Consider the following 12429-nt stretch of genomic DNA (forward strand, 5'->3'; position numbering starts at 1 on the left):
GCTATGCTGTTTCATTCGTGAAAAGCAAGTATTTTAGTTGTGGCTTTTTCTGAGAGCAGCAGCCTTTTGCAAAGAGAATTTACCAGAATTAGAAACACTACAATGGATGTGCTCACTAACAGGAGAGAAAGAATCAAATTCTGGAATAACAAGCAGCTCAGGGAACACAAAGGATTCATTGATGGTCACAGCTGTCTGCAAAAGTTTGCCATGAAAAAGAAAAGTGCAGGCTAAATAATTATGCTCCAGATTCTGCAGGAGACCCCCCCCCCAGATCTTTTGGCAAGGTTTTTTTCATTGACGGGACAGCTGTATGAGGAGCCTCATCTTCAACAGCTCATGAGCAAGGGCCAGAATTACTATAACCCTTTCAAAGCAGCTTTCTTTTATTCTTTTGAGGCCACATCCTTGCAAGTATCACTGAATCTTCTGATACTTGCTGCTAAGATAATGGAAGAAGCAGAAAAGATCACAAAAGTTGTGGGAATCAATGTATCCTATTCTCCAGGATCAATGTATCCTACGGTATTCTTCGCTTACCTTGTTTTCATCGCTGTCCATATCCTTGATCAGATCGTCCAGATCCTGTAACCCACAAAGGAAAAAAAAACAGTTGTAAGATTGCCATGATGTGTGTAAAACACTTCATTGTTAAACATCCCTTGTATCTATTCCAAATCTGAAGACACATTAAGAATTACAGGGATCTACAGTTGATGCCAAAGAGACAGCTGGCCACTTTTGCATGGATGGATTTCAGTTCATGCAACTGAACTATGGATGTAGACATGCTGCTTTGAGAGGTGGGGCCCACCATGTGTTTGCTCCACACTTGCCCTCCTTAAGTGATAACGATTAGGAGAAAGGTTGGGCCAGGAGGTGATAAACTTCCTGGATTATGAGAGGAAAGGGTCTCAGCCAGCTTGAAAGAGGCCACTCATAATAAGCCCCCCATGAAAGCATGACTAGCAAAATGAGAATAATTCAGTCTTGGAGATTACTAAAAGTTGTTATTTGCATTCCAAGCACACAATACTTAGTTGCAGAATGTAAACAAAATAGGGTTGTGCCTTTTATTCCCAGGAAAAGAACAAGCTTACCTCAGCAGGGATAGAATCGGACTCATCCAGGCAATTTAAGAGGACGTTGTCCCCATCAGTTTTATCTTCAGCACCAGATTCCTTGATGCACTTAAGGAGCTGTCTGATCTCACTGTACTTCTGCTGCTCCACCAGCTGTCTGGCCACTTTAATGTATACATTAGCAGCCTCCAGCTGGAAATCCTAAGGTGGAAGAACCAATATGATTTCAAAAAACACAAACACTTCCCTACATCCAGAATTGAGCTTTACCTGTACAGGAGCAATAAGGATCTGGGGAAACTGCCTTGTCATGTAGAAGTCCTGTGGTACTGTGTACTATCAAACCTTTACATGCCTTTATATAAATTTTGCCACTGTGATGCTACAGAATCCTCCTTCAATGGCCCCGACTCTGTATCTACCTTGCTCTGTCCCCATTTAAGATTAGTCCTCATAAGGGCTATAGCATCACTTAAACAAGTTCAGGCAATTCAATCAGCTAAGATATATTTTAAATCGAGTGACAGCCATTCCCTCATATGCATCCCGCCAAAATCAACACACAGGCCAAACTATCGAACGACTCTGCAATGACGACATCCTTACACACACTGATATGACAATAAGCCCCACTGAGCTCTGTGTGACTTGTTGTTGTTTAGTCGTGTCCGACTCTTCGTGACCCCATGGACCAGAGCATGCCAGGCACTCCTGTCTTCCACTGCCTCCCGCAGTTTGGTCAAACTCATGTTCGTAGCTTTGAGAACACTGTCCAACCATCTCGTTCTCTGTTGTCCCCTTCTTGTGCCCTCAATCATTCCCAACATTTCCCAAGGGAGTCTTCTCTTCTCATGAGGTGGCCAAAGTATTGGAGCCTCAGCTTCACGATCTGTCCTTCCAGTGACCACTCAGGGCTGATTTCCTTCAGAATGGATAGGTTTGATCTTCTTGCAGTCCATGGGACTCTCACAAGAGTCTCCTCCAGCACCATAATTCAAAAGCATCAATTCTTCAGCGATCAGCCTTCTTTATGGTCCAGCTCTCACTTCCATACATCACTACTGGGAAAACCATAGCTTTAACTATACGGACCTTTGTCGGCAAGGTGATGTCTCTGCTTTTTAAGATGCTGTCTAGGTTTGTCATTGCTTTTCTCCCAAGAAGCAGGCGTCTTTTAATTTCATGACTGCTGTCACCACCTGCAGTGATCATGGAACCCAAGAAAGTAAACTCTCTCACTGCCTCCATTTCTTCCCCTTCTATTTGCCAGGAGGTGATGGGACCAGTGGCCATGATCTTGGTTTTTTTGATGTTGAGCTTCAGACCATAATTTGCGCTCTCCTCTTTCACCCTCATTAAAAGGTTATTTAATTCCTCCTCACTTTCTGCAATCAAGGTTGTGTCATCTGCATACCTGAGGTTGTTGATATTTCTAACTCAAGTTTTTATAGACACCTAAAAGATACATCATTGTAACTGGCAAAAATGCTGTGGTTTTCCTTATCTGCTTCAGTGAGAATTGCAAGGAATCAACATTCTGTAGATCATCATCGTAGGTTCACCATACCTGTAGAACTCTAAACGCAATCCCAAAGCCTTCTTCAATGTTTTTACCTTCCAGCATGACCTGAGAAGAAATAGCAGCAGCAAAAAGGTTGAGTATTGTGCAAACAACCCACCATTAGTACCATCAGCGCCATAACACAATCAGGATTCTTATTCCCTCTTTCCAAGCTTAAGGACAGCATCCCGTTTCGGGGGGAAAAGGTGATATTTATTATTTTCAATTTATTTATTTAATATACTTATATCCTGACTTTCTTCCAAGTTGGGATTCAAGGCAGCTTACAATTATAAAACGCAGCATAATAGAAGCAAACTAGTTGAAAACGATTAAATTGCAACATATCTAGAAGCAGGAATTAAAATATAATTTGCCCTGGGTCAGGGATCAGTGTCTTCTGCACCTTAGTTTCCAAAGACCTGTCCGAAGATGAAGGTCATATCCCGGCAGTGGAAAAATTCTACAATATGAGAGCAGCCATGGAAAAAAAGCTCTCTTGTACCTCCTCATCCAGTCCTGCTGCTCCTGTGCGAGAAGCCAAAGTTTAGCTTAGCATGAGGTCCGAACCAGAGTTTATGCATTGTCTTGCTCCAGACAAACCACAAGTTGTAACTAAGGTTGGTTCTTGGGTTTACTCCTTGTGGTTTGTATGCAGTGAGACAAACCTTGAGTCCAGGTTTGGACAACACGCTACACCAAACCACGGTTTAGTTACCGTAGTTAGTTAGTGCAGAAGCCATGATCTCTTGTTTGTGAACCTGTGTGTTTGCCCTAAGCCAAGTTTGTCCTAGTGTTAGATGCAAAGCAGCTCTCTGTAGGCTACACTCAGTGCTGTTGATAGTATTCCGTTTTGATACCTATAACTATGCCGTGATTTTAAAAGGCACTCAGTACCTTGGAAGCTACTTCCATCTTCATTTGATTGTTTCCAAAGAGTGTAGGTACAGATGAGACAGTCAGAGATGAGGCTCCCAATTTTTCGCACCGATGAAGGAATCTTGTCACTTCCAGTTGAAGCTCAACTGTATTGATATGCCTGATTTAGGGGGAAATGCTTCATTACACAATACAGTCATACCTTGGTTCTCACTGCCTTGGTACTCGTCTGCTTTGGCTCCTGAACACCACAAACTCGTAAGTGAATGTTCCAGTTTGCAAGCGTTTTTTAGAAGCTGAATGCCTGACACGGCTTCTGACTGAGTGCAAGAAGCTCCTGCAGCCAATCGGAAGCCGCACCTTGGTTTTTGAATGTTTTCGGAAGTGAATGGACTTCTGGAATGGATTCCGTTCGAGAACCAAGGGACGACTGTACAGAAAAGTTTTTGTTTTTGTTTTTTAAAGCAATGCCTTCACACATCACTGAGTCTATTCATAAAAAAAAAATATTTACTTCTTTTTCCTTTCCCAGAATAAACATCTTTAAACACTTTGTGGGCAAAAGGAAACAAAAAGAATGTCCTCATTAAAGAAAAACACACAAGCATAACTCAAGTATACCATGGAAAACATTGCATGCTAGATTTACTCTGTAAGATAAGAGAGGGTGGATGTGTCAACACATAAGGCAGTATTTAACAAATACCTTCTTAGGCATAAAGCTTAAGAATTTCCACTTGTGCAATCGGGATTTCCTCCCTTTCTACTCCTCACCCCCACCCCAAATCTGCTCTGGAGGTTTGGAGGAAACCCAAGAAAAGATATATGGGGGGAGGAGAGGTGGGAATGTTTTGTTGTGCAAGCAGAAATCATTAGGCTGACAGGACACATTACTTAATGCTACTTAGACAAAACCCATACTCCAAAACATCCACAGATATGCCTTGTTAAAATGGATTTGAGCATGAGAAACTTTAAGAGAAATGAATTCAAGACACTAGAGTCACAATACCTCAAAAATATTGAACTTAAGTCCACTGATTTTTAAGAACATTGATGCATATAGTAAAAGTCCTGAAGAATGCCTTATCACATTGTTCAGAAAAACTGTATGATCAATAAAATGAAGAATGAAAAATATGTTATCAAACATTAACATCTGCTGGTACCTTGAGACTTCAGGAGCAGACATTTTCTTACGGAAAGTACATGTAACCTTTTTTCTTCCTGAGCTCCTTGAAACTTCCTGTAGGTAAACTTTGAGATGGTCCTTGACCTTCAACAGCCAGGTATGCCTTTCTCCCAATTCAGCGTAAGACTTTGCATTGTGAGTGAAAAATCTAATACAGGTCATAGCAGCACGGACATGATCCTGAAAGAAAGGAGTGTTAAGATAGGTAAGCCTTCAAATTGTGTATCATTGGTGAAAACCACTAAGCAACTCTTCATAACATATTTAACTATACAGAAGGGACTGGACCTAAGCAATGATGGGATGGGTTTACAAGCTCTATTATAGCAGACTTTCCTAAGTTAGGAACCCAAAAGAACCCCCCTCACTGCGTACATGAACAAATGGCACATATTGGGACTCTTTCCCAAAATACAGGAAATATTGTCCAACTTTCCTGACAAAAAGTTCAGAACATTTAAAACTGCAGCATGAGAAGTACATCACCCGCCCTGTGGAATGCCCTCCCACCAGATGTCAAAGAGAAAAACAACTACCAGACTTTTAGAAGACATCTGAAGGCAGCCCTGTTTAAGGAAGCTTTTAATGTTTGACAGACTATTGTATTTTAATATTTTGTTGGAAGCCGCCCAGAGTGGCTGGGGAAACCCAGCAAGCTGGGTGGGGTATAAATAAATTATATAATCATCATAATCAAACCCCCACTCTTACCTTCATAAATTGTTGCAATTCATATAAGATATGATAGTAATTCTTTTTCTGCAAGTGTTTGCAAGCTGCAATGAGATAAACACTCCAGCTAGCCAGACCTGGGTCAATGGTTTCCAGTAAATTTTCCAACATGTGAAGTTTTCCACTGGTATAGCTTGGGATTAATATCCCTTCAATAAATACTTCTTGTGGGCTCTCCTAAAACAGAAAAATTCAAGCTATGAGGGGAACTTGCCTCATCCATATCATTACTTTAGGAAGAAAAGCCTCTGTTATTGGGCTAACAGTAGACTGCATGTTTTTCATAAAAGTTACATTTGTCCAGTTCTCAGATCAGGCTGAAAATTGTTTTTGGGTATTAAGGCAGACACAGCAGGAGTTGAGTTAGGTGTGTGTGTGTGGGGGGGGGGGGTGTCTCAACAGGAGACTTCTCTTGAAAACCTGTGAATACCTACCAAACACTATGCTGTTCTAATAGTCACAAGACATCTTAAAACTGAAATATTTCCTGGCACCATTTACACTTGCCAAGAAATCTTGGAGGCACTTGAACAAGGCCTTAGCCATGTTATGAAGGGAGTTGTAACATGGAAAATAAAAGGGCTATTTTCAAGGCAGAAGAGAACACAGCACACATTGTTCAAGGGCGATAAAATGGGCAAGATTTTCAAAACAGGACAACTTCGACAAAAGATTGAGACCAAGGTCCTCACAATATTGAGAAAACTAGTTCCATAACAAAGGAACATGTCCCCATAATATACCACCCGGAACCCATCCTAATTAAGAGACATGGAAACCCGGAACCTGCAACCCTCCAGCTGTTGTATTCCAGCTCTCATTGTCCACATGACCAATGGTGATGGGAGTTGTAGTCCTGCAACATCTGGAAGCCCACAGGTTCACCACCCCTTACTAGAAAACCTCCAGGAGGAACAGGCTGCCTCACCTTATTTAACAAATGCAGCAGTGCTTCTCGCATGCAGTCGTGCCTCATATAAAAACAAATGATTGCTAGATTGGTGCCATAGTTGTGCAAATAGAAGAGGCACTCTTGGTAGTAGCTGTTGTGTTGAATCTTCCCCTCAGGTATCAGCTCCAGGGATAGGCTTCGTGTCCTTAGTGTTGCTTCCAGTTCCTTCAAAGTGGCAAAGTAGTCGTCATCCTGCTACCAAAAAAAGCAGAGAATCAAACATCACGAGTTCCTGTGAGGAGATGTCTGTTCACCATATGGTCCTGCTGGAGGAAGGAAGAAGGGAAGCGATTTCTGCCGATTCCTACATTCCTCGGCAATACCGCCACCCAAAAACTGCTCCAAAGGATAGAGGGATGCTCCAGTACAGAAGGTGATGCAGGAGGATTTTTTTAAAAAACGTTACCAATCACTCCCTGCACCACAGATGCCTTCCTCCAGAGGCCCTTCCATGTTTCTGCCCCCTTCATGAGCAGAAGGACACTCTGATCCAAATCACAGTCTAGAAATGAGCTGTACAGTTATGCTATGTGGGCAATATTTAACATCCCGCTTCCTCTGTCTCTGACCCAGTACAAGTCAACAGAGACTGGAAAACTGCTTTACCTCTGCAAATACAGGTGAAACTCGGAAAGTGAGAATATCGTCGAAAAGTGCATTTATTTCAGTAATGCAACTTATTATTTTTTTATTTTTCTTTTAATTTTTACAAATGCTTTCTTTTGGAAATTCCACAGTAATAAAACAAATAGTTACAATAATACAAAAAAACACACATCGCTATTACATTTCATTAATTACATTCCATTTATAACTGACCCACCTAATGACAAATAATTACAATTACAACAAATAAAGGCTTGACATATCTTGCTTTGTTGCATGTCATGCATCTATCTCATATATTGGTTTCACCTTTTAAGTTGCATTACTGAAATAAATGCACCTTTCGACAATAGTCTAAGTTCCCAAGTTTCACCTGTAGGTAGGTTTCAATATGGTACCACATCATCTATCTACACCACAATAGCACATAACACAATGTGGCCACTATTATCACAAGCAGCAAGTTACAAGCAGCATTCCATTATCAATCCCAATTCCTCCCCTGCCCTTTCTCCGAAGTGGTCAAAGCAGCATGCATGGCCCTCACTCCCTCTTCATTTCATCCTCCAATCCACCTTGTGAGAAGCAGGTGAATGACTGGCTCCCAGTCACCAAGCGACTTCTGTGCCTAAATTGGGTCTTGGATCTGGGTCTCCTCAGTCCCAAATCCAGCACTACGTAAGATTGGCTCTGGACATCAGGGATGGAGAATGTGTGGCTCTCTGGATGCTGTTGAACTGAAACTCCCACCAGACCCAGCCAGCAAGGCCAGTGGTCAGGGATGATGGGAGTTGTAGTCACTCTCTTGCTTTACATGCTGTTGTCCATGTCAGCTTTCAGTAAGAATGGCAACAGGCCAGATGGTAATCTCAAATGTAAAACACCGGAATATTACATGGCTGGAATTTTGCCCCATGTCAGTAAAGAGCCATAGATACCCTGATCTCACTTTCTTCTTCCCTAGTGTACAGCTTGAAGGCACAAAGAAAGGAATTCCAAACCAAGACAAGATGTTCTTGATGCACACTTTGTTGGCATGGATTTAACTGTGTCTTCAATATTTTCTGCATCTAACCTTGACCTGGATATTCTACCACATGCCACTTTTAGCTGAAGCCTGCATACCACCTAAACAGAATGTTCAGGTTGCATTAAAAATAAAGCACGCACATCTCTAGCACTCCTAGTTGTGGAGATACAGAGAAAAGTAGAGGGCAATGTTCTGACTATATGCTCACTAAACCATAAACTTGCCCTTGCAATGAGCACACAGAGAGACATGAATAGGCAATAAGCATTAGCTTCTTATTTTTAAGTATCTTTTAAAAGTACTTTTAGGTACTTATACCACACTTTTCGGAGCAAAAGGCTTTACAAAGTGGCTTTCAATACTGAATGGGTAGGCATATAATTTAAAAGCAATAACAATTCAATATAACAATTTTCTTCTAAATAGCAGATTTTATTGAATTGTTATGTTTAACTGTTTTTACTTTTAAATTGTATTCTCACCCATTCAGTATTGTTAAGTCCAACAAAACAGGACAATTTAAAGACTTTATAAAACAGGAAGGCCTTCGGAGCAAGCTCCAAAAGCACGGGGGAGGGAGATGCTGATGATTTATTATTTATACCTTGCCCATCTGATTGGGTTGCCCCAGCCACTCTGGATGGCTTCCAATATAATAAAAACACAGCAAAACATCAAACATTAAAAACTTCCCTAAACAGGGCTGCCTTCAGATGTCTTCTAAAAGTCAGATAGTTGTTTGTTTCCTTGACATCTGATGGGGGGGGGCGTTCCACAGGGCGGGTGCCACCACCAAGAAGGCCTGGTTCCCTGTGACCACGCAGTGAGGGAACCGCCAGAAGGCCCTTGGAGCTGGACCTCAGTGTCCACGCTGAACAATGGGAGTGGAGCTGCTTCTTCAGGTATACTGGGCTTGGCACAGTTCCATAGAACAGCCTTCGCCAACTTGGTGTTCTCCAGTATTTTGGACTACAACTACCAACAGTCCGAACCAGCACAGTTGTAGTCCAAAAGCCCATCACTTGGATCTGAGTTATGGTGGCCAGCAGGTCTTTAGATGCCATAACTCAAGGTTTGGGGCGAATAATGTGGACATAGGCAATCACAGAGATAACTTGGTCCCAGATTAAATAGAAACAGGACCGTTTTTTAGCTGGAAATACAGAACTCAGTTCTGGCACATCTCGGGGTGCCCAGCCATGGCCATTCTAAGAGAACGAGGGAGGTGTCCATGGTGAGTTCTAGCACCTCTTTTTCTAGAAAAATAGCACTGAATACCCATACCCCAGCATGTTTAATGTTCTGGCTGTAGCTGTAGCTTAAATCTACCTCAGGAGACCAGCTGTTGAGGAAGGAGGAAGACTGGATTCTTACCACTGAGATAATGGGCTTCACTGTGGACTCCAGGTACTGTATCACATCTTGGACCAGTCTTGAGCCTGAGTCTAGCTGGTTCAAGTCAAGAGGTGGCTTTAGGCACCGGCTGAATTTCTCTCTGGCGGCAGAGAGGTTGCCAGCTTTAAGACATGCCATGCCCCAGGCGTGCCATGCCCCACCTGGATCCAGGCCAGTCTTTGTGGAAACCTAAAATGAACAGGTTACTGAAAACAGTCACCAAAATATGAGAAAAATAATCTTCCCCTCAGTCTTTCATACTCATCTTTTGTTTTCTGAAGGGGGGGAAATGTACACACGTGCAATTGCAATGTCTACCTGGTCACTTTTGTTGCTCTTTTCTAGCTCTGCAGTTTTTCTAGCTCTACAGTATTCTCTTTGAGCTGCAGTAATCAGAGCTGAACACTATTGGCCTGTTACTATTGTACACTATTGTGGTGACTATTGGCAGTTTTATTAGAGTGCATTGTCACAATTCTGAGAAGGTACATTTTCAGATATTAAGAATTTAAGAAACATTAATATATATACTTAGAAACAAAGACCATGCCTAATGGGTTTTTTCAATTTCCTATTACAGCTACAATAGAACCAAATAGTCCCCAAATTAAGCATGTCTTCAAATCCCAGCCCCACCAATAAAAGCTGACCTGTACCAATTAATCAACAAATGCTTAGTTGATTAATCTACTAATTATATAGTTTTTTTATTTTAAAAAAACCCTGAGCATTGGTTTTCTATATTTTATAAAACACAGAACCAAGCCCAAAAGACTAATAGGTGTCTTTGTGAGGGAAGAGATTATTCAAATTGAAGTTCAAATATTTGTGTTCTCTAAATGAAGGCAATCTCTGTGCAAGAACAGAGCAATGATTTGAAGGAGCCCTGAGGCTGTACTCCAGAGCTGCTTCTCTCCCCATGCATTACCTCTACAGCTAGCTGATAGTATTCTGCTTCCAAAAGCTGATTTCTTAGCCTTGTAACTGCTGCAGGCTGTAATATCTGATCCAGACACGGAACACGGCGATATGAAGCAGTGACTAAAATATGTAGCACGTCGACTTTGCTGATGTAGCTGTTGGTGGAGTTAAAATAAGATACAAAAGTTAGAGGCAGCAACACACACTGGATCCACTGAACTGTGAAAAATTCAACAGTCCTTATATCAATGTTTCAGTCTCTGCTATAGACCACTTTCTGCTGCATCCACCTCAACGTGAGCCAGGCATATCTGACTATTTGGGGAAGGCATCGCAGGAGAACAGCAGACCACTTACCTGTCACAGAGAGCTAAATCTTGGCTCATCCCAGCTTTTACAAACATCATTTTGGCACTGAAGAGCAGTTGTTTCATGATATCCGTGAGGAGGCCAGCATCTACTTCGGGGTTTGTCAGCCCTCGAGATAGCTTGCAGCAGTGATCTATCAACTGGTGACCACAGGCTACACTGTCCGAATGGAGATTGAAGATAGCAATACACAAGGAAGCACTGGGTGCCTGAATATTAGGAGAGGCAAAGGAAAGGCAGAGGTAATTGTGATTCCACCTGCAGGCTGCAGCTGAAGAGCTAAAGTGTACTCCGCAGGCGAAGTGTACTCCGCCAAAAATACAGGAGCAGAACAATATTCTTCACTATAAAACTCAAGGAGATAGAAGAGTCCATTTCCCCTGCTATGTTGACCAAATGTACAGTAAGTTCATACGGTAGCAGTGGAAGTGCAGCAGCTTACCATAAGAGCCCCACTAGCCACGTCACCAAGGAGAGTCCCAAAAGGCAGGCAGCACAATATGGCCCCCTCCCCAGCACCACTACTGCCAGCTCATAGTGCAATATCCAATTCATTAGCATGACTGCAACCCCGTCCATAGGGAAGCTTACTTCTGACTGCATAGGGTCCACACATGGAACATACTAAGCTTTAACAGAAGATCTTCAGGCTGCTAAAAGGCAAGCTTTAGCTTCTAATTACAGAAGCAAATCATCTTACACAAAGAAGTGCTACCATGTAAACTGCTATCATGAAGTAGGAACCCAGTCAAAGGAAGAGACAGAAGTGCCCAGCCCGCTTATTTTCTTCATTCTCTGACTTCCTCTGTGCTAATCTGTCACAAATGAACTTGAAAGCCCCAACATCACCTCACTCACTTGCTAGAGCAAGGAGTGTACATCAATTACCCCGCTGTTCCAGTAGATGATGCATTGGGGTGGAGCGGGGAGAGAGTCCCGCAGCTGCCCTTCCTCGTGTTCCCTCACTACTATTTATGCAATATAACAGAACTGTTTCCCCAAAGCCCAGGAATGTCATCTGGATATTTTCTCCCTCCCCGGTGTTCTTGGGTTCCAGTTCTTAATTTCTTTTCTATCTTCTTTCCCCACTTGCTTCCTATTCTTCTTTTCTGCCCTGCTGCCAACCTTTCCTTCTTTGCCCTATCACGTGCCAAATTGGAAGTCCATTTCCCCCTTTTAGAGCATACACTTACCTGCTCGTAATAAAACTCAGTGCGCACAATTTCATTCTCCTCTTCTCTCAAAGAAAGAAGCCACTCGAGCTCTGTTATTTTGGGTATTTGCACCACCGCAGAGTAATCCGAGCATTCATTATCGGAGGACGCAACTGCCGTTGACAGAACACACAAGAAATCAGGACAAGAAGTCACATGTTACAATTTGGAATCAGACATCTCTTCCGACCCCTGCTCAGTAGAGGCTCTGTAAAGCAGGGTGCAACTACAGCAGGGAAGGGGAACCCTGCTTCTAGGGGCTGCCAACCACCAGCTCTATAGCAGGTAGGGGGAAAGACTTGGATGTTGTGTACCAATTGCAGCTCCTTCCTTTGCAAAAGATGATTAAAGCAAAGGGGGAACTGGCTCAGTGCACTTCTGTTCCCTGCCAATATGGAGAAAACAGTCCTTGCAAATGTGAAACTGTGTGCATACGATTTTCAGAATGCAATTACATTTTGAAGTTTAAGGCCTTGAATAGCTCTAAGCTTACACT

General features: G+C 42.4%; 1 protein-coding gene across 2 annotated transcripts in view; it reads right to left on the minus strand.

The window, feature by feature from the left end:
• ZFYVE26 (zinc finger FYVE-type containing 26) overlaps positions 1-12429 on the minus strand; it is a 44628-nt gene that overhangs the window by 3735 nt on the left and 28464 nt on the right. Inside the window, exons 31-41 of one of the 2 annotated variants that reach the window (XM_035113825.2) lie at positions 11913-12046; positions 10708-10928; positions 10358-10505; positions 9409-9618; positions 6375-6590; positions 5426-5623; positions 4692-4894; positions 3541-3682; positions 2650-2709; positions 1101-1283; positions 541-585 (exon numbers count right to left, since the gene is read on the minus strand). In XM_035113825.2, coding sequence (XP_034969716.2) covers positions 541-585; positions 1101-1283; positions 2650-2709; positions 3541-3682; positions 4692-4894; positions 5426-5623; positions 6375-6590; positions 9409-9618; positions 10358-10505; positions 10708-10928; positions 11913-12046 — 1760 coding nt within the window. Of the gene's footprint in view, positions 1-540; positions 586-1100; positions 1284-2649; positions 2710-3540; positions 3683-4691; positions 4895-5425; positions 5624-6374; positions 6594-9408; positions 9619-10357; positions 10506-10707; positions 10929-11912; positions 12047-12429 lie in introns of both variants that reach the window. The other variant, XM_035113815.2, reaches the window with a different exon arrangement.

The sequence above is a fragment of the Zootoca vivipara genome, chromosome 1 (assembly GCF_963506605.1).
Source record: "Zootoca vivipara chromosome 1, rZooViv1.1, whole genome shotgun sequence".
Lineage (NCBI taxonomy): Eukaryota > Metazoa > Chordata > Lepidosauria > Squamata > Lacertidae > Zootoca > Zootoca vivipara.